The 22,881-nt window shown below is 39.4% G+C and overlaps 1 protein-coding gene across 1 annotated transcript in view; it reads right to left on the bottom strand.

Moving 5' to 3' along the window:
• SMCHD1 (structural maintenance of chromosomes flexible hinge domain containing 1) overlaps positions 1 to 22,746 on the bottom strand; it is a 173,213-nt gene extending 150,467 nt beyond the window's left edge. Inside the window, exons 1-5 of the mRNA XM_066353570.1 lie at positions 22,231 to 22,746; positions 12,369 to 12,444; positions 11,563 to 11,724; positions 4,878 to 4,960; positions 2,319 to 2,449 (exon numbers count right to left, since the gene is read on the bottom strand). Of these exons, the coding sequence (XP_066209667.1) occupies positions 2,319 to 2,449; positions 4,878 to 4,960; positions 11,563 to 11,724; positions 12,369 to 12,444; positions 22,231 to 22,407 (629 nt within the window). The 5' untranslated portion in view covers positions 22,408 to 22,746. The remainder of the gene's footprint in view (positions 1 to 2,318; positions 2,450 to 4,877; positions 4,961 to 11,562; positions 11,725 to 12,368; positions 12,445 to 22,230) is intronic.
• Positions 22,747 to 22,881: the final 135 nt, after the last annotated feature.

The raw sequence follows: 22,881 nt of genomic DNA, 5'->3' as shown, positions 1-22,881 counted from the left end.
AATTCCACCTAAACGAGATGACCAACAGGCTCTACCATATTCAATATTTTCATAATAACAATAATTAATAACTGAAATGATTATAACTTTTTTATGTGTTTACTTCTGATTTTTTTCTCAATAACAGAAACTACATGCCAAAAACACCTGTTCTGTACTTTCAGGATGTTCTTCCTTTTCTTCCATTGTCTGTCTCCTGTATCCAGCGAAAACTAAACTGGAAGCAGAACAACTGATAAATTTTTCTACAGGAGTAGAAGTTAGGGAAGTGAAGGAGTACATCTGATACTAACAGAAATTAGAGTGGGTCAAGGAACTGTTACCACACTTACAGGCAGTATGAGTACATAATAACATAACAACTAATTGTTTATTGACATAATACCTACAAAGCCAGGACAAAAAACCAGCAACAAGTAGATTTCTATGAAAATCAAATAAAATTTCCCTAACATTTGATTAAGTTTAAAAGTTGATGTTGTGATAAAATCTAGAGAAAAGTCAGTCATATTCCATTAATACAGTTAAAATCTAACTTTAATACACTGTAGACTCTAAGGTTCTGTACAGGTAGCTCTGTTGGTTGTAGCATAATATCAATCTACCAAGGTTGTGGGATGGACTCCCCAGGGTCAGGGTGCATACAGTAATCAACCGAATGAATGCTTGGGTAGGTGGAATGACAAATTGATGTTTTTCTCTCACTCACTTCCTCCCTCTCTCTCTCTCTCTCTAAAATCAGTAAATCAATAAAAATTTAAATGAAATAAAACTGTAGACTCTACTTCTTTCTATTCTTCCACTTTTCTGCCTTTTAGCCCAATCTATCATCTATTCTCCTTTCCCTTCTACCTAATATTCCTATTGCATCCTTCTCTATGGCTATTTTATAAATCCTTGAAGTAGAATGGACTCATGAAAACAGGGAAAAAGAATGGTTGTAGCCTGACCAGTGGTGGCACAGTGGATACAGCATTGACCTGGGAGGTTCCAGGTTCAAAACCCTGAGATCGTCGGCTTGAGTGTGGGCTTGAGCGTGGGGTTGCCAGCTTAAGCGTGGGATCACTGACATGATCCCATAGTAGCTGGTTTAAGCCCAAAGGTCGCTGGCTTGATGCTTCTCATCTCTCTCCCTTCCTATCTGTCTGTCTGTCTCTCTTGCTCTCAGGAAGAAAGAAAGAAAAAAAGAAAAGAATGGGTGTAGAAAAGTCTGAGGCCAAGATTGAGAAGTAATAGCTAAAATGATAGCTTATATTGACTGATTGCTTACCATATGCCAGGCATTCACTTGGTTTTCACAAAATCTTATAAGGAATTATCTGCATTTTACAGATATGTAAGCCAAGACAAAGAAAAGTAAAGTACCTTGATCAACATCATACAACTAATAAGGCTAGAATTCAAACCAGGCCAAATGATTCCAAATATCCTTCACTATATTGCCTCTCACCACGACACTATAAGTCTTTACAAAATTGATGAAAATTCTAAGGGTGCAAAAATTTCAGAAATGAGAAGGCAAATGTGTTAACTACATTGGTTTTTTAACACATTATTGAAATTAATCCTTAAATTTGGGCGACTTTCCTTGACACAACAAGAGCGAAACAGGATATAAACAAATACTAACTTCTTAATAAGAATGCCACCAGACTCTTCCCAAGTATGTTTCCTAAAGTATACAACATAGATAGCTTGAAATATGAAAAGTTTTGTGGATCGTCACTTACTAGAACTGAGTTAATATTCTAAGGGCCTGAGTCTTTATATCCTTGACAGTTTCTAGTATATTTTGTTTCTTCTATGACACTTTCATTCACCATATTTTTTACAAACACATTCTGATACAAAACTCCCGACTAGATTCTATTCCCTAACAGCTGTGAACGTTTTGTTAGCATAGAGTCCTAAAAGTACAGCAATAGTGTCACAGAACTACATGCATTAGGCATTTTTAAAATGGTATTAAATGATTTCTAAAAGCCTATTATAAAACCATTCTATTGCTCTACAAGCTACACAACTTTCATCAAACTCAGTAAGAGGGAAAAGCCTCAAAGTACTCAACTTATCAACATAACTCTTACATACTTCAGAAAATGCAAAAACAATTGTTCAATGCAAGGGCACAATATGATTTACATAGTTTTGACTATTTCTAAACTAATAGTAATCATAAAAATTATATAATATAAAAATCTAACTATACTGATAACATCAAAACCTCCAATGTATCATGTATAACTAAGAAATATACGAGTTCTTATCCTTACTAGAATACCCAGCGACCCATAAAAAAGTGAGTAAGGTTTTCTAACCTTTCAAAGTCACCTTGCCTTGTAAATTTGGACAACCTATACACTGCCCAGTTGTTAAGTTGTTTTGAGGTCATTCCTCTTCCATTATCTATCACTGCCACGGCAGGTTTTCCTTGTGTTTCATCAAAATGCTATAAAATAAAATAAGTAAAAAAGGCAAAATCAAATCAATATTAAAAAAGTGAAAAGTTAAATACAGAAAAAGGGACTCAAGGGGATCACTCATACATTTCTGTTAGAAGTATAAATTAATACAACTTTGTAAAAGGCACTTCAGCTGTATGAATCTAGTCTCAGAATTCTTTATGCCCTTTAGTCCAGAAATTTCATTTCTCAGAATTTAGCTAGAAGAATTAATCAGAGATATGTACAAAGACCAATAAAGATATTCATCATGGCAGCACAGCTTACAATGGCTAAAATAGAGAATAGAAACTAAATGTTCAATAATACAGTGTGTCCGTAAAGTCATGGTGCACTTTTGACTGATCACAAGAAAGCAACAAAAGATGATAGAAATGTGAAATCTGCACCAAATAAAAAGAAAACCCTCCCAGTTTCTGTAGGATGATGTGGCAGCATGTGCACATGCGCAGATGATGACGTAACACCGTGTATACAGCAGAGCAGTCCACGGCCATGCCAGTCGAGATGTGGACGATACAGAGTCAAGTTCAGTGTGTTCTGTGGCTCGCTAAATTCAAATCCATGACCAAAGTGCAACGTGAATATCAGCGCATTTATAAGGAAGCGCCACCACATAGGAATTACATTACTTGGTGGGATAAGCAGTTGAAGAAAACCAGCAGTTTGGTGGAGAAACCCGTTCTGGTAGGCCATCAGTCAGTGACGAGTCTGTAGAGGCTATATGGGATAGCTACCTAAGGAGCCCTAAAACAGTGATTTTCAACCTTTTTTTTTCATGGCACAAACACACACTAATTACTAAGGTCAGTGCCCCTGACTAAATACAAGCATTTTCATCTCATGGCACAAATAAATTAGTTACTAAAGAAGAAGAGGTCAGGGCCCCTTTTTCTTTAGTAATTAGTTTATGAGTGCATGAGAAACAAAGGTTGAAAATCAATGCAAAAAATCTGTGCGTGCATGTGCTTGACAATTACACTTAAGCAAGACTACAGTTCATAAGGTGTTAAAGAAACGTCTCTGTTTTACGGGGTACAAATTGCGGCTGTTGCACGCTATCAAACTGGCAGATAGACCCACACGATGCGCGTTTGCTACACATATGCTTCATGAGATCGACAATGATGCAAGATTTTTGCAGAAGATTGTGTTTAGCGATGAAGCGACCTTCCATATCTGTGGACATGTTCATCATCATAACGTCCAAATATGGGCTGCTGAACATCCTCATGCCTTCGTTGAGTACGAACGCAACAGCCCTAAAGTGAACGTGTGGTGTGGCCTGATGCATGATAAGGTGATAGGCCCATTTTTTTTCACAGAGCAGTCTGTGACGGCAAAGTCCTATCTTGACATGTTGGAATTGTATTCAGTGCCACAATTTCCAGGTGTCATCTTTCAACAGGACAGCGCTCCTCCACACTACGCCACCATTGTTCGTGAGTTTCTGGATAGAACATTCCCCTGGCGGTGGATAAGCAGGGGTTCTGTCAAGCCATGGCCACCATGATCCCCGGATCTGACGCCCTTAGACTTTTACTTTTGGGGTTATGTGAAGCAACATGTGTACATTGATCGTATCAACAACATTAATCATTTAAAACAGAGAATCACAGACATTATTCACTCTGTTACACCAGACGTCCTTACCCGTGTGTGGCAAGAACTTCACTATCGTTTGGATGTGTGTAGGGCAGCAAATGGAGCCCACAGCAAACTGCACTGAATAGGTATGAAACTGGGAGGGTTTTCCTTTTATTTGGTGCAGATTTCACATTTCTATCGTCTTTTGTTGCTTTCCTGTGACCTGTCAAAAGTGCACCATGACTTTATGGACACACTGTAGTAGGCTAATATATATATTTATATACTGCTCACAAAAATTAGGCAATCAGGGAACATGCAAATACTCCAGTACTTTTAACCTTTTGTATAGTGCATTTTCACCAATGAAATAAATAAGTTTGTTTTGCATCTCATTTGCATAATTGAACAACCTCCTTTGACTTGTTTGCTCTTCTGATGTTGTTTAATAAAAAAAAAATCAAATGCTTTTTTTATAGCTTCATGTTCATTTTGAAATATCCTCTAATTTTTGTGAGCAGTATATTATAGCCAATAAACCAACCTGCAGCAATTGGATATTATATTCATGATACAGCAATGTTACAATGTACTTACTACTAAGAGAAAGAAGATCCCAAAAAACAAAATGCACACTAACTACCATCATACATATGCATACATCTAACACGAAAATAAAGGGCACATGAAAAAATTTTTAAAATGGACGAGGACATATTAGATAATTACTTCTTTTAATTTCTCTTTATTTTCTAATTTTTCTCCAATGAATTTGTACTACTTTTATAACAGGAATAGTTAAATTGCTCAATCGTATGATTTTCTTACCAATTTAATCTGTATCCTTCTAATCCCCGTGTTACGAGAAGTAGCAGACAATGAATTGTCAATTAATTCTGCAAGAGCAAATGCTGGAAAAGAATGAGAAAACAGTATTGCTTAAATTTTCCCTCCCAAATATTTCAAATAAAATTTCAAAGCAAACAAAACTCTGAGGTACCTTAATCCATCACTTTTATTTTTCAAAGAACTAGAATTAAAGTATTATTATCCTGATCTTAATGATGCAATTCATAATTAAAGGCATCATTACCAATCACCATCAGCAGAAAAAGAAGTCATCAACCAGTACTTGTAGAGCATTATATGGCATAAGTCAGCCATGATTCCTGGTCTCAAAGAGTTTTTAATTTAAAGACTGACATTCGGACATAAGAGACAAAAGACCTTAACCATAAAAATCAAATAGTACTCTGTGATATGTAATTATATCACGCAGAAGTCAAAAGTAAGCACATATAGATATGGAGGCAAAAATAAAGCGACTATAAAAGTGACTATAGTAGGCTCTGGCCTGTTGGCTCAGCATAGTGGAGCAGCCAAACGGCGCCACGATTGGCCCACCATGAAAGTGGAACGCCCACTAGTGGGCGGGAGGGACCAGGTTGACCAGCACCGCAAAAGTGGGCGGTTTTTACAAAATGGTTCGCCATCGTGACCCTAGGCGCTGAGGATGGCTCCATGGCTTCACCTTAGCTCTGTTGCTGAGCAACAGAGCAATGGAGTAACGGTCCCAGATTGGCAAAAGCATTGCCTCATAGGGGACTTGCCACATGCATCTGGGTCAGGGCACATGTGGGAGTCAGTCTCTCTGCCTCCTCGCTTCTCACTTAAGGAAAAAAAAAGTATCTATACAAGCTAATTTAGGTATAGAAATCTTATGACTAATAGCAACTTGTCAAGTGGTAACACGTTTGTCTGTTTTACTAACACAGAACAGCTATGGATTTCCTACCACACAATCAACTTGATATTCAATTTATCACTGACTCTGAATTGTTCCAAATATTCTCCTTTCTTCAAGGTCACTATGCAAACTATTTCCTGTTTTTATTCCCTTAACTAAAAAGAACATACCAAATTTATGTCTCTTACTTTCACTGAAGCTTAACCCAATTAAAGCTGTGATTAATAAACAGAGTAGCACTCCAGCAAGCCCTTCCATACTCTGAATATCTATGGGATAGCTGTTTATAAACCAGATAGAAGTCAGATATGTGTAAAGATCTGGTTAAAGGTAATAACTCTATAAAATGGGGAAGGAACACTATAGGAAATGGAAGGGAGAAAAGAGAAATTTGGAAGAAATAAGTGAATAAAATTTAGTACCAGTTTTTATATAAAAGGAGAAAAAAATATCCAAGACAGTTTGAGTGCTTGTTCCAGAAGACTGGGTGATTGGTCATATTTCCCACAAAGAGAAAATTTAGAAAGGAGAAAAGAAAAATTTAGTTTTAAAAGTGATACTCTGGCCCTGGCCGGTTGGCTCAGTGGTAGAGCGTCGGCCTGGTGTGCGGGAGTCCCGGGTTCGATTCCTGGCCAGGGTACACAGGAGAGGCGCCCATCTGCTTCTCCACCCCTCCCCCTCTCCTTCCTCTCTGTCTCTCTCTTCCCCTCCCGCAGCCAAGGCTCCACTGGAGCAAAAGATGGCCCAGGCGCTGGGATGGCTCCTTGGCCTCTGCCCCAGGCGCTAGAGTGGCTCTGGTCGCGACAGAGCGATGCCCCGGATGGGCAGACCATCGCCCCCTGGTGGGTGTGCCGGGTGGATCCCGGTCGGGCGCATGTGGGAGTCTGTCTGACTGCCTCCCCATTTCCAGCTTCAGAAAAATACAAAAAATACAAAAAAAAAGTGATACTCTACAACTACATCAAGCTCAAAGAGTAAAGGTGTTCCAAAGAGACTGGAACAGATGTTGTGCTTCACTGGGAGAATAAAGATATCAGAAATAAATATTTTTGCTTTCCTGACATAAAATAGTTAAGGCTTGGATCCATAGGTATAAAAAGAAAAGATCAGCATGACCCAAAGAGATGTCTACCACACAGTCAAGAATAACCAGAGTAACACCAAAGACAAAGGAAAGAGAAACAGGGAAAGACCCAGGAATATAATATAAAAATCACAAAAATCAAATTAAGAGTTTAAACAGTGAGATTCCCTGCTTATTCATATGATGATAGGAATGGAAACTGCAGAACCAATATGGAAGGTAATTAATCTGTATCAAAAGTCATAGAAATGACTTCAGCAGGGGGAGGAGTATCTCATATCTCCATGGAGACCCGAGTTACTGTCCCTCCTCCCCACTTCCTGTTTTCAGCTGTGTCTTGTTGCGCTGATTGGAGCTGGAGAGATTTCTGGAGATGAGTCACACCATCTTTAGGTTTGAACCACTTTAGGCTTGTGTTGTGTAGAAGGATCAACCACTCCCCCAGCTATGGCCGCCTCCAGCACTGGATGAGTCAGCTTCTCAGGTCATCCCATGCATTCTTCTGCCCGTCAACGTCTGTCTCTCTCTCTCCCCACTTTCCTTTTGGAAGACAAGCCAACCCTCTCAGCACAAAGCTGTTCTATGGAGTTAACATTCAATGGAGGAAGGTGGGAAATCAAATATAATCACAATAAATACGTAAATTCTTTAGCATCTTAGAAGGTGTTATATGCTATGGAGAAAAGAGCAAGAGATAAAAGAGATAAAAGAGCAGAGAAAAGAGATAAAAACAACAGTAAAGGAACAGAGGAATCACAGTTGCAACTTTAAATAGGGTGAAATAGGTAAGTTTTGTTAGGAAAGCAATGGATAAAGAAAACCTGAATAAGGCGAGAGAACGAGACAAGAGCTAACTGGTGAAAACGTTCCAGGTAGAGAGGGCCCTAAACTGAGAACAAAGCTGACACCAGAGTGCAGTGAAGCAAGCAACAAGAGTCGGGAAAACAAAGTTAGAGTATAAAGCAGAGCTGCCAAGGCCACATATGTAATTGTAAAAAATTTGGCCTTTAATCTTAATGAAAGGGAAGACAGTTTTCAGGGCTGACCTGTGGTGGCACAGTGGATAAAAAAAGCATTGACCTGGAATGCTGCAGTCCCCAGTTCAAAACCCCGGGATTGCTCGGTCAAGGCACATTTGAGAAGCAACTACTACAAGTTGATGCTTCCTGCTCCTCCCCTTTCTCTCTCTTCTCTCTCTAAAATCAATAAATAAAATCTTAAAAAAAAAAATGTTTTCAGTAGAACACCACCACAATCTGACTTCTCAATCTTTGTGTGAGAAGGCATAAAAAGAGACAGACGAATTAAGAGACTAGTGTACAATTCAATGTTTTTCAACCATTAGCCCGCCAGAAATTTTGTGATCTGTGAAAGAGTTAACCACCCTGATATTGTATGAAGATTATAGACCCAATGATTAGAAACTCCTATAATCTTCATACAACACCAGAATGGTTAACTCTCACAGACCAGTGGTTGAAAAACATGGGTAGATAATATGATGGTGCCTAAGACATACTGTTAGCAATGAAAGTGATGAAAAATGGTCATTTCTAGATAAAGACAGAAGATAGTGCCAACTGGATTTTCTGACAGATTGAATGAAATGTATGAGACAAAAAAGAATTAATTTGATTTTTGGCTTAAGCAACTGAAAGGACAGAGCAATGATTGATTTGAATGAAAAAACTATATATAGTATAGGATTCAGTGAATAGATCAGGGTTCTAATCTTAGTCTAGTAAAGATAGAATAAACAAAAGATGAACAAAATCTGGAATTCAGGACCTAAGTCTGTCATTATTATCAATATTTAATTTTTAAAAATCATCATTTCTCACAATCTCCATTTGAGAGTCACTGCATAAAAATGGTATTTGTAGTCATGAGATTAGGTAAGATCACCAAGTGAGGAAATATAAGAAGATAAGGGACCAAGCACTAAACCCTGAAGCACTTCAACATTAAGAAGGTGGGGAGCCTGACCAGGCGGTGGTGCAGTGGATAGAACGTCGGACTGGGATGTGGAGGACCCAGGTTCAAGACCCCGAGGTTGCCAGCTTGAGCGCAGGCTCATCTGGTTTGAGCAAAGCTCACCAGCTTGGACTCAAGGTCGCTAGCTTGAGCAAGGGGTCACTCGGTCTGCTGTAGCCCACGGTCAAGGCACATATGAGAAAGCAATCAATGAACAACTAAGGTGTCACAACAAAAAAACTGATGATCGATGCTTCTCATCTCTCTCCGTTCCTGTCTGTCTGTCCCTATCTATCCCTCTCTCTGACTCTCTGTTTCTGTAAAAATAAATAAATAAACAAACAAAAAGAAAGTGGGGTGATATGTCAAATAAAGCTCAATAATTTAAAAAAAGAAAAGGTAGTAAAAGAGGAGAAAAAGCAGCCAGTGGTAGGAAGAAAATAGAGTGTGGTCTCTTAAAAGCCAAGTAAAAGTTATGTCAAGAAGAAGAAGTGATAAATTATGTCAAATAATGCCTTGAATAAAATGAGAACAGAACATTGATCACTGGATTTAGTCTCTGGTAACCTTAAAAGAGTAAGTACAGGAGAATGAACAGGCGAGAGTGGGAGGAGAGGAACTACTACTAATAAAGACAGTCAACTCTTTTGAGAAGTTTTGCTTCTTAACAGGAGAAAAAACCTGGGCAGTAGCCGGTGGAAGAAGTTTAAGACTGCAGAAATAAAAACTCTTTTATGAAATTAAAAAAAAAAAAGTTGGAGATAATAAATTATACTGGTAATGAGTTCAAGCTCTGAAGTTCCTTGCTAGGGTTCAAATCCTAACTCCAGTACCTACCAGTAAGGTGGGCCTTTGGAAAATTACTTAAAATCTCTTAGCCCCAGTTCTTCTGAAAAATAAGGTTATTACCTAACATTAGCTTCAACACAGAATCAAGGATGAAATGAAAAAATGCTCATTAAGCACGGTAATGCCTGGCCCTACAGCTGATAGCAATAGCATTACTAACACTTAAGGAAAGGATGTGCACAAAGTCACAAGTAAACTGTCATTTGTAGTAATAAAATACTGAAATAGCCTGACCAGCCATGGTGCAGTGGATAAGAGTGTTGACCTGGGACACTGAGGCCCCAAGTTTGAAACCCCAACGTCACCAGCTTGAGAGTGGGCTCATCCGGCTGGAGTACAGGGTCACAAGCTTAAGTGTGGGGTTGCTGGCTTGAGCATGGAATCCCTGACATCATCCCATGGTGGCTGCCTTAAGCCCAATGTTGCTGGACTGAGTACAGGCTCACTGCCTCACCTAGAGCCCTCGGTCAAGGCACATGTGAGAAGCAATCAATAAAAAACTAAAGTGATACAACTATGAGCTGATGCTTCTCACGTCTCGGTCTCTCTTGTTTAAAAGAAAAAACAACTGAAATAACTTCGATGTCTTTTAATAGAACACTGTTAAGTGTATTGTTATCTAAATAGTGTTTAACCACTAAAAACAAATATATATTGACATATATTAAAGATGTTCATTTTATTTTAAACAAAAAGTAGGTTAAAGTAGTATGCATCATATAAAACCACTGAAATAGAAAAAATACTAAATGATACAAAAAGATCTGAAGTGACAAATGCCAAAGTGTTAGTGGTGATTGTATGTGGGTGGTAGAGATATCATGTTCTTTTTGCTTTTCTATGTTTTCTAATTTCCTATAAGCTATAATGCATATACAATAAAAATAAATTTTAATTAGAAAATTTATAATGAACATCTAAGTAGTATTAAACACTTTTTAAACAGAAAAGATTATCTAAATCAACTGATTTATAAAGATCACTAGCAAAAACCCCAAAGGTACAATAAGGCTCTGGTTGGCTCATCAGTAGAGCATTGTCCTGGTGTGCAGAAGTCCTGGGTTCAATTCCCGGTCAGGCCACACAGGAGAAGTGATCATCTGCTTTTCCACACCTCCCTTTCTCCCTTCTTTCTCTCTCTATTTCTCTATCTTCCCCTCCTGCAGCCATGGCTGGAATGATCCTAGCAAGTTACCCCAGGCATTGAGGATGGCTCCATGACCTGGCCTCAGGCACTAAAATAGCTTGGTTGCCAAACAACAGAGCAGCAGCCCCAGATGGACAGAGAATCAACCTCAGATGGGGCTTGCAAGGTGAATCCTGGTCAGGGCACGCGTGGGAGTCTGTTTCTCTGCCCCCCCGCCTCTCATTTAATTAAAAAAAAAAAAGGTATGATTAAAAACTGGCAAGTGGCAAAGGTGGAAGGAAATAATAAAGAAATGGAGATAAGAATACAAACCACTTACTAGAGCAGTTCAACTACACAAATTGGCAAGGGAAAACAATTATCTTCTCAATTGGGAGAGGTCTATAGGAGGCAAGGAAGAATTCAAAAAGGAGAGTAAACACGAGATAGAAAAATGTGTAGATACAAGCTCTCTTATGAGTTAAAAGGGAATGAATTCTACTTCTAGGTTAGTTTTAAAGGTGAAGTAACTTTACTCTGAAGTAAAATGACTTAGGTAGAAAAACAATTATACTGTGATGAAGAGGTTGAAGTAACAAAGCTTACAATGATGTGTCCTAGTCTTCTAAAAAAGTAGAATGAGAAAATTTTTTTAAGTAAAGGAATAGGACAAGTGATCCAGGGATAAAAAAGAGTAATCGTTTAACAAAATTAGTATAAATGGAATACTTACGCAAAGGATTTTGTCCTTCACTTGCATAATATTCATACATGCCACTTTTAACCAGTGTGTCATAATGAGGTAGGAATTCAATTCGTTCTTTTGTAGCTGTTAATAATAACTGACTGACTGACTGTAACAGGTATAGAGTAACTCCATCTTTAACAGTTTCATCTGTAATCAAAAGGTAAAATTATCTTAAGTGCAAAGATAGAATTAGAAACTCATGAATTTATCATTTTAAATACGCAAATTACATCTATGAAATATCTTTAAAGATGACACAGGCAAACCCCCAAACAATGGCTCTAGCTATAAATTCAGTTGTGTTTTGTTAAGAGTATCAGTTAAACAGGCCCAAATAGTTTCACACATCTGAAACACACAATTTTCAGTAAGTTAAATTATCATGTTGATTAGAGTGGTATCAACATGAAAGAAGGAGAATGGTTAAATTCAAAAGAAATCAGGTAGGTCTCAGAATCCAATTGGGTAAAAGAAAAAAAAAAGATAATGGAAGAATTTAAGTTGGTTAGGTGAATTAGCTTCCGGAGGACACACATGGAAGGCCTGTGGCTAGGTGTTGGGCAAAGTCTCACCTTCTGTAGCCATAAATAGTATCAACTATTTTTCTATAATCTTACTTGAAAAGTATGATCTCTGCACAAACTGTGAACATAGAGACAGTTTCCTCCCCCATCCCAACAAAGTAACCAAAATAATTAAGTTTTAGATGCTTATCTATATAATCAAATAGTTATTGCCTTACAATGTACTAGAACATATTAAACATAAAGTATAAACTTAACATTGCTTACCAAAATTATCACAGGTAATTTCTTTCCTAGTTGTTGTTGTAATAACAAATTTTTCTTCAGGTGAAATGCCAAGTGTCTATCCAAAACAACAGAAATAAAAATCAATTAGTACAGCCTGACCATGCAAGGGGGCGGTGGATAAAGCATCAGACTGGGACACAGAGGATTGAGGTTTGAAACCCCGAGGTCTTCGGCTTGAGCGTGGGCTCATCTGGTTTGAGCACAGCTCACCAGCTTGAATCCTAGGTCGCTGGCTTGAGCAAGGAGTCACTCTCTCTGCTGTAGCCCCAGGGTAAAAGCATATATGGGAAAGCAATCAATAAACAACTAAGGTGCCGCAATGGAAAATCGATGCTTCTCATCCCTCTCCCTTCCTGTCTGTTCCTATCTGTCCCTGTCTCTCTCTCTCTGTCACACACACACACAAAAAAATCAATAATTACATAAAGAAAGTAAATACATCAAATTTACAAAAATATGAAAAAACTGATAGTATATTACAGTCTTGTAACAATTACATTTATTTGTCTAAGCATTAATATTTTTAAATTTTTCTTTTCATAATTAAGCACATATCTATAAATTATACTCGTAAAAAGGTTGTTTCTCTGCTATAATATGCCACGAAGGACCACAAGTGAAATAGGAGGGACATTCTGGAAAGGTTGTAACATCTGCAGGATCCTCCAAGACCAAAGGCATTATTTCAAGTCAATATATAAGTAAACTTATTAACATAACAGTTCATATATATTAAATATTTAAATATGTAAAAACAAAAAATCTTAAAAGAAAAGAGAGGTTAACATTTTATCACTGAGGTAAAAAGAGCCATGCTGTGCAGGTTATCTGTATTTAAGACTCTTGCCCTGGCCAAGCATAATCAGTTAGAGCAGTGATTTCAGCCTTTTTTATCTCATGGCACACCTAAACTAGTTACCAAAATCCCGCAACACATCAAAAAATATATATATTGCTGATCTGACAAAAAATAGGTATAATTTTGATTCATTCACATCAGACAGCTATTGTGTTACCTGTTGTCATTTTTTTATTTGACAAACTAAGAAGTCAGTGCCCCTGACTAGTCAGGTATTGCATGTTTTAAAAAATTCTTGAGGCACACCAGTATACCTCTTGTGGCACAGTGGTTGAAAATTGCTAGGTTAGACTATCATCCCTATATGCCAAGGTTGAGGGGGTTGATCCCTGATTAGCATGTATAATAATCAACCAATGAATGCATAACTAAATGGAACAACAAATCAATGTTTCTCTTTCTCCCCCCCCTTCCTCTCTCTAAAAATATTTTGAAAAGAGCCTTTTTAATAATCTCTTATAACCCTTTCCAAAAGAATAACTATAAAAATTTAAGGCAAATTAAATATTCAGAAGGGGGATGCAAGAGGAGACAGAGTTAGCATCCTTAGGAACAAAAGCTTTCATAAATCAAGATAAAGATCAACAAAGAGAAAGAGCAAAAGATATGAATAATCTAAAAGAGAAAAATACAAACAAATGAGCAATGAACACATAAAAACTAAAATTTCATGACAAACCAAAAAGTAAAAATTTGGAAAATGAGTTTATGTTTTCATTAAAATTTTACTTATCTTTAAAATTAGAAGACATAGGCTCTTTCTAAAATTAACAGAACAATGTACAAATATACAAATGATTTCTGCTTCAGGTAATGGGCTAGTTAATCTAGACCAACCACACTACAGAAGACCACTTAAAAAAAAAATCTAGACTAATGATGCTGAATTCTTCAAAAACCCATAGTAACTACTGAAATTAAGGCACTAACTCCTTATTCTGAACTGACATTAAAAGAAAAGAAGCATTTATCCTGCTTTCTTATACCAACTGTATATCAAGGTAACCAAATAGGTCTTGTTGATGAGGCAAAGTCGTTCTTTAAAGCAGTGGTTTTCAACTTTTTTACATTTGGGGACCAGTGACTTAGCCAGTCAGAAACGAAAACATGTAAGGAATAGTTTTATCATTCTTAACAGTGCAACACACGGTACAAGCTGGTAATTGATTTCTAAGCTCCCTATGTACAACACACTGAATACTACCTTAGTTTGCCTGATTGCTTTTTATCTATTGCTCATGATTATTGGGGACCAAAAAGCCAACAGGGTTTTTGCAGTTTAGATTTTTGGAGGACAGAGGTGTGAGAAACTGGTTGTAAGCTGACAGTCTGTCCAACCCCCCACCTCACTTGCCTGATTAAGTTAAAAGGCTAAGCTCTTCCCCTCACCTCCATGTTAGCTGATACTCATGCTACCCCTCATGTTCCACGGAAAGACTGGAGGCAAGTTTCTTCTATCCTGCTTAGTGTAAAGTAGTTAAGTATGGTGGGGGTTTTCTGCACTTGGTAAAATTCTTGGGTTGCCTTGGAGAAACATGATCAGAGATCTCATTGATTTGCTAATGGTCCACTTTGCCCTATAAATAAAGCAAGATGCGGTTATGAGCATGCTCTGTTTCTGCTATCAGCTTTGCAGAGCCCTCCCGAACCTATTCTTTAATTCTTTAAGCAAATTTTCTTAATTCTGCGCCATTCCCACCCAGGACCTGGAATTACTAGTCACACTGCTTTGCAACACGTGTAAATACTCTGCATGATGCAAAAGGTTGTGTGAACAAGCCTACAAGTTCCAAAGATATCTAAGACAATCTCAATAGTATTTTCATTGATGATAAATAACAGGCTGATAAGTGGCAATCACCCTGAGCTTAAGTGAAGTCAACTACGATCATCGATCATCAGGTCTATAATCTTCATACAACATCAGGATGGTTAACTCTTTCATGGGCTGACATGAAATTTCTGGTGGACTGGCGGTTGAAAAACACCGCTTTTAAGAATTTTTTCTATTTAAAATACATTACAATTGGCCTGTGGAATAGAATAGAGAAGCCTGAACTGAACCACACACACTGTGTATGCATGGGGAGCTTGGGAAACAGGAAAGATGGCATTACAAATTACTGTAGTGTGGAAAAAATAAACTATTCAATAAATGATATTGAGACTAGTTAACTTCATTGTAATAGGTTAAAAAAAAACAACCCATCTCAACATACACAAAAATATTCCAAGAGAAATAAAGCAGCTGAAAATTAATCCAAAATGATTGAAAAACATGGGAATAATTTCGAGAAGAAAAGGATTTCTGATAACATGCAAAAAGTGAAAGCCAAAAAGGAAAAAAAAACTAGAAAACATGAAAATACACTCATCCTCACTAGTTAGCAGAGAAATGAAGACAGTTTGATTATCATCCACGTGAGGCTGTCAAAATTTTTCAGTCCGGATAATAAATATAGGCCTCCGCTTAGGGAAATTGGACCACACATACACATTGCTGAAAGGACTGAAAATTAGTGCAACCATATTAAGAGCAATTTGGTATAATTTAATAAAATTAAAGATACTCACATCCTATGCAATTTTACCCTAGAGAAATGAAGCTATGGACTTTAACTGAGGGGGGAAAGATTCTATTTGTTTAACAGAAATAAAAATTGTCTTTACAGATTTTTATTAGTTTCTGTGTAATCTCTTTTATTTAGTTCATTACTTTATTTCTACAATGTTCCAACTGTAACATCATGTTTTTATGCATCCTATAGAACAAACTTTGTTTTTATAGTTACTGAAAAACTATGCCAAACTGCATTTTTAAGATATATGTGCCAAACTGCCTTTTTAAGATCTATGTGATACACCTAAAAAGTGTTTATATCTAATTATTCCATACAATCTCTCCTTAATTCTATTATTCAATTAAGATATATAAACTATCTTCTTGTATGCTATTCCTGTAATTCCGCACAAAAATTATTTCTTGAATTCATAATTTTCTTAATATTTTATAGCTGATATTTGACAAACATAAATTAAATATTTTTATATTATACTTTTATTTGAGATATCATACCCTTCTTTGTCTATATTTTTGGTCTAAAATCTATCTTAGACATAAACTAGTTTTCATTTATATAAGTATTTCTACTAATTTGGCCTTGATTACAAATATACTTTCTCTGTCATTCTGTGTCCTAAAATAGGATAACATTCTAGTTGGGTTAGACTACTGGTTAGGGTTTTTCATTTTTGTAAAAGCACTTTAATCTCTCCTTTTTCTGGGTTGTTAAAGTATATTGATCTGCCTTTAATTATACAGTAATAACAAGTAACTGTCCACTATGTATTTAGGTCAGCTTCAAACTATCTGCTGCCTAACTTCTCTCCAAAGCCAATTTTAAGAAATATTTATGAAGAGCTAATTGGTAGTTCATACAATCTTCAAATACTTTAAATTTCATCCATGAATTAGGTCAGTCAGAAACTATATACTTCAATGCATTGCTCTGAAACTGCCAACTATCCTTTAATGATTTGTGCTTTGGCCTTGTATTCAATGGCTCTATCCTGAATCACCCAGCCCAAGAACACTCATATTGATCTTGAGTGAGAAATTTCTACAGAAATTTAGGTGATAACTGGTTAAAGCAGCTTGTACTATCCTAAACAACACAACTGCACCTTGCATTAAAGGACAATGTAAGAAGCAGCCTTTCCTACCTGTAAGGATGAGATCCATTTTATCACGCTGGATTTTTGAGAAATCTAGGGAGAAATTCTGCTCAAATCAAAGCTTTGCTACCCTAGCAGTGGAAATGTTTTTTAAATGGATATTATGAATTTTCTATCAATTATCTTCCCTTCTTTGTTTTGATGGCTAAGACACTCAAAGCTGATGTCATGGCTCAGCATTGGTGTAAAGGTATATTATTAAATGAACACCCATTTATTAACTCTCCACAGGTTACTATTCTATTCTTTCCTACACCTATCCTTTACTATTTTGCTTTTCATCTTTTGGAATTTTTAACATAATGTACCCTATGTACCAATTTTTTTGAAGGAAATAAGAGGTTGATTCATTAACTAAACAGCTATAAACTATTAGATAAGGCTGCTAACCTCAAGGAGCATACAATATTTTTTTTTAAGTATGATGGTATATAACAAGTGTGATAGTAGGGAAACAAGGTATAGCAGAACCATACAAAGGAAAAAGTAGGCACTTACTCAAAACTGGAGTTGAAGAAGAGCGTTTACATACATAGGATTTAATGCCTGGACATAGTTAAGAACTAGCTAAATGAGTCATTTTCTATCATTTTCTAATCTTTGATTCTGCAAGGCCACAAGGGCTTAGGAGAGTTAATAGCTCCTTATCACTGGTCCAAAGGCTTTTTACAGATCTACCCTCTCCTCTTCCTTCCTCTTGATTGTTCCCTTTTTCCATAAGGTAAGTTTTCCCCCAAATAACAGTTTAGGTGGCACAGTGGATAGAGCGTCGGACTGGGATGCAGAGGACCCAGGTTTGAGACCCCGAGGTCACCAGCTTGAGCGCAAGCTCATCTGGTTTGAGCAAACCTCACCAGCTTGGACCCAGGATCGCTGGCTCGAGCAAGGGGTTACTCGGTCTGCTGAGGACCCACAGTCAAGGCCCATATGAGAAAGCAATAATTGAACAACTAAAGTGTCGGAACAAAAAACTGGTGATTGATGCTTCTCATCTCTCTCTGTTCCTGTCTGTCTGTCCCTATCTATCCCTCTCTCTGACTCTCTGTCTCTGAAAAAAAAAAAAGTTTAGGATCCATAATACTTTCTAGCACAACAAACATTAATGGTTAAAGGGTTTTTTTGGGTTTTGTTTTTTTTTAATTTAGTGAGAGGAGGGGAGGTAGGGACAGACTCCCACATGTACCCATACCAGGATCCACGTGGTAAGTCCACTAGGGGGCGATGCTCTGCCCATCTGGGGCCCTTGCTCCGTTTGCAACAAGAAACATTTTTTAGCGCCTGAGGCAGAGGCCATGGAGCCATCCTCAGCTCCCAGGGCCAACTCACTCTACCAGAGTCTTGGCTACAGGAGGGGAGGAGAAGAGAGAGAAAGAGAGAGAGAAGCAAGAGGGGAAGGGGTGGAGAAGGAGAAGGGTGCTTCTTTGTGCCCTGACCTGGAATCAAACCCAGGAATTGAACCCAGGGTATCCACACGCCCGGCGGATGCTCTACCACTGAGCAATGGTTTAAGTTTTAATGAAAAATGCTAATTTAGTACACTATTTTGCCTCCTCCCCTAACAAGGAAAAGAAAGGCTTCAGTAGGTAGTGTGGCCATTGTGGTTGTGTTAAACAAACAAAACCACAAGCTTTAGTATCAAACATACCTAGATTACAATCCCAGTTTCACTGCTTATTAACTGTACAACCTTGGGCTTTCATTCAGTAACTTAACTCAGTTTGGGGTCCTTTTTTGGGGGGGGTATATAATGGAGACAACATTGTAAGATTAGTTGGTATAATCTGATGATGCTTTAAAAAGTAAATTCCAAAAAAGTTAAAAAAAAAAAAAAGAAGTTAGGCATCTCTTGCTCTTACTGGCTTTTCCCTCTCACTGCTAATTAAATCTAACCTTCATCTGTTCTAGCAAGAAAAAGTGGGAAGAAAATAAAGAATTAGTAAAAAACAAAAAAAAATAACCTTTTCCCTGGATTATCAGTTTAAACTGTTTAAGAAATGTAATCAATATGTTTCTTCTCTATAACAATGAACTTCATTTGCAGCAGAGTGGTGTAACAGAAAAGAACATGGATTCTGGGTTTGAATCCTAATATGACTGTACTATCTGTCTGACTTAAATTTAGTCACCATCTCCAAAAGTAAATTTCTGCTTCTGTAATAAGAGGTTAATAATACTGCGCCTATGTAACAGTTACACTTCTTACAGGGGAGAATTTAATTCTAGAGGAAAAGTAAAGTAGTACTTCCTATATGAAAAGCAACTTAAAAATATGAATCAAGAACTTTAACTTAGTCCTGGCAGGTTCTCTTAGTTGCTTAATACTCCAAGGTTGAGTGCTGGATACCTGGTTAGGGCCCATACATGAGTCAATCAATCAATGCCTAAATAAGTGGAACAATAAATCAATGTTTCTCTCTAAAATCAACTAATTAAAAAAATTAAAAAAAACTTTCACTTATATAATTTTATTAATCAATGTCACCCCAATAAATTCAATTTAAAAAACCAAAACTTTAAAAATGTTCCTGTTTTGGCCCTGGCCGGTTGGCTCAGCGGTAGAGCGTCGGCCTGGCGTGCGGGGGACCCAGGTTCGATTCCCGGCCAGGGCACATAGGAGAAGCGCCCATTTGCTTCTCCACCCTCCCCTTCCTTTCTGTCTCTCTCTTCCCCTCCCGCAGCCAAGGCTCCATTGGAGCAAAGATGGCCCAGGTGCTGGGGATGGCCCCTTGGCCTCTGCCCCAGGCGCTGGAGTGGCTCTGGTCACGGCAGAGCAACGCCCAGGAGGGGCAGAGCATCGCCCCCTGGTGGGCAGAGCGTCGTCCCCTGGTGGGCATGCCGGGTGGATCCCGGTCGGACGCATGCGGGAGTCTATCTGACTGTCTCTCCCCGTTTCCAGCTTCAGAAAAATACAAAAAAAAAAAAAAAAATGTTCCTGTTTCACCCCTAAGAGTCTAGACCAGTGATTTTCAACTTAAAGTGCCACAAAAAATTTTAAAACATGCAATATCTATGTAGTCAGATGCATTGACCTCTTTTCCCTTAGACTGTCAATTAAAAAAATAACAACCAACACGACAACAGCTGTCCAGTGTGAATGAATCAAAATTATACCTATTTTTTGGGGTGAGATTGGCAAAAAGTATAATTTTTGGTGTGCTGCAGAATTTTAGTAATTAGTTCATTTGTGCCATGAAATAAAAAATGTTGAGGCCCTGGCCGGTTGGCTCAGCGGTAGAGCGTCGGCCTAGCGTGCGGAGGACCCGGGTTCGATTCCCGGCCAGGGCACACAGGAGAGGCGCCCATTTGCTTCTCCACCCCTCGGCCGCGCCTTCCTCTCTGTCTCTCTCTTCCCCTCCCGCAGCCAAGGCTCCACTGGAGCAAAAATGGCCCGGGGGCTGGGGATGGCTCTGTGGCCTCTGCCTCAGGCGCTAGAGTGGCTCTGGTGGCAACATGGGGACGCCCAGGATGGGCAGAGCATTGCCCCCTGGTGGGCAGAACATCGCCCCCTGGTGGGCGTGCGGGGTGGATCCCTGTTGGGCACATGCGGGAGTCTGTCTGACTGTCTCTCCCTGTTTCCAGCTTCAGAAAAATGCAAAAAAAAAAAAAAAATGTTGAAAATCACTATTCTTAACTAAAGAAAAATACAGATATGAAAGACTGTATTCAGAGATGTTTATCATGACATTACTTAAAACTGAAAGTAATGTAAATGTCCACCAAAAGAGATTTGGTTACGTAAACAGTGTACTAAACAAACCATTTCAAACTGGGAAGACTTCCATTAAAATATAAAAAATACTGACAATATTAATTGAAAACACAAACATGCATTACAGTTATTAAAAAATGAGGGTGGTGAGCATGTTATGCATTAAACAGACAATGCATTACAGAATTGTACACTTGAAACTTATATAATGTTATTATCCAATGTCACCCCAATAAATTTAACAATATTTAAATGGGAGGGTAAAAATACAAAGAAATAACCCCAAATGCTAACAGTGGTTATAAATTTTACAGTACGTAAAGGTTTACTTTTTCCCTGTGGTTCCATATTTTCTTCATTGTGCTGATATTTTTACAAAATAATAAACATAAAGCTTCCTTTTTGTGAGATGGTTTTAAATACAAAACACTCATAAAAAAATAAACATTCTTTCACTTACTCTTGAAACACATGCGAGTCTGCTATATCAAGGCACAAAATGAACTTCCAAGTTCATACATTTTTGTCGTCAAACATTCATTGTAATTTGGGCGTTTATTATGAGCCAGGCACAATACTAGACACTGGGAATACAGCTGTGAACAAATCCAAGTCTTCGCGCTCACTGTCGTTTGCTTGATTTCAATCATTTCAGCACAATACAGAGTTCTGACTCTAAAACAGTCCTAAATCATCAGTCCATTCCAATTAAAACACTTCCACACAAACTTCTGTTTTCCTTCGTGGCTAAGAGTCCTTCATAGCCTACCAGGAACCTCATGTGGTGAACTCAGGGCATGACAATAACCCTTCTTTAAAGCTCGGACAGCACCATCACCAAGTCTATAAAACACTTCACAGCTCCAAGCTGGTTCTCTCAAACGGTCATTAATTTTTACAGCAAACTAATGTATCCTTTTCTTTGGGGTTCTGTAGCTACCCATGGACACTCTCTTAGTTCTGGAACTCCCTAAGACTAGGGTTCAGAAACTCAGAAACAAACCTCCACCTGCGAGGCTGCCCCGGCCCAGTGCCCCCACGATGGCAGGACCTGCCCGCGCGGGCCTGAAAACGTTGCCGACAGGGCCACGGGGCAGTGACTTAATGAACCCGACGTGTAAATCGACTCCAAGAATTTCACGACTGTTCAAACCATCGCACACTCCTAACAACCATCCGGTGTAACTCTGTCCTCTTTAAAAAATTAAAGCTCCACACGAAACAGACAAAGTGGAATACTAAGGTCACCACGGGCCAACTGAACCCGAGGTCTTAAACCCTGAGCATCGAGATCCCCCGTAAATGCCGGGGCAGCGGGAGGCCCACGGAGGGGCTCTGCGCTCCGAGGCCCGGGCTAGGGTCGCCCAAGGCTTCCTGCCGCCCGGCCACGGAGATCGCGGGCACCGGGAGAGAGAAGCCGAAGCCGCAGGACCAGGGCCAGGTGACAGGTTTATTGCCCTCGGCGAGAAACTTGGGTTTCTAGTCACCCTCCCATCCCAAACTCTCCCAGCGCATCCCTCCTTCGCCCCGTCGCGTACCTGACACACGGAGGCGCGAAACCCCGCGTAGTCGCAGCGCTCCTCGACCTGCAACACTCGCTCGCTGAGCTCCGAGTCTTTCCCGCGCCGGTCGAACAGGTACACCGTCCCGCAGCCTTCACCCCCGCCGCCCTCTCCATTCCGCACCGAGGGCCCGCCGCCGCCCGCCGCTGCCATATTGGTGGAAAGAAGAAAAAGCCAGCCGCGCCGGCGCGGCCGCGCTCAGGGCCCAAATACAGGCTCCGCGCCGCGCCGCGCCTTCGGCTCCAGTTACTCGGGCGGCGCGAGGCCTCAACCCCGGCGAGCCGCAGCTCCTCCCTCCGCGGCGGCGGCCGAACAGCCGCAAGAGCGAGATTCACCCGGGAACCGATTCAAACAAGCTCCTGCACGTACACCACGTCACTTCCGCGGCCAGCCGCTCTGGGGCGGAGGGGACGCGCGGCGCGCTCTTCGTAGGTCCCGGACCCACGCCCGCGGCTGCCCACGCGAGCCTCGCGGCGCGAATGGAAAGCCGGCGGCCGCCCAGGCCTGTGGCGCAGAAGGAAGGAGGGCTGCCGGCAATCCAGAGGGGGCGGGGCGAATCCGGCATGCCACGCGGCCGGGGGCGGGGCTTCCGCTCCGAGGCCCGCCCCTCTCGCCCTCGCGAAGTCT

Source organism: Saccopteryx leptura, chromosome 11 (genome assembly GCF_036850995.1).
Source record: "Saccopteryx leptura isolate mSacLep1 chromosome 11, mSacLep1_pri_phased_curated, whole genome shotgun sequence".
In the NCBI taxonomy this organism is placed as follows: Eukaryota; Metazoa; Chordata; class Mammalia; order Chiroptera; family Emballonuridae; genus Saccopteryx; species Saccopteryx leptura.
This window is presented reverse-complemented; position numbering and strand designations above follow the sequence as displayed.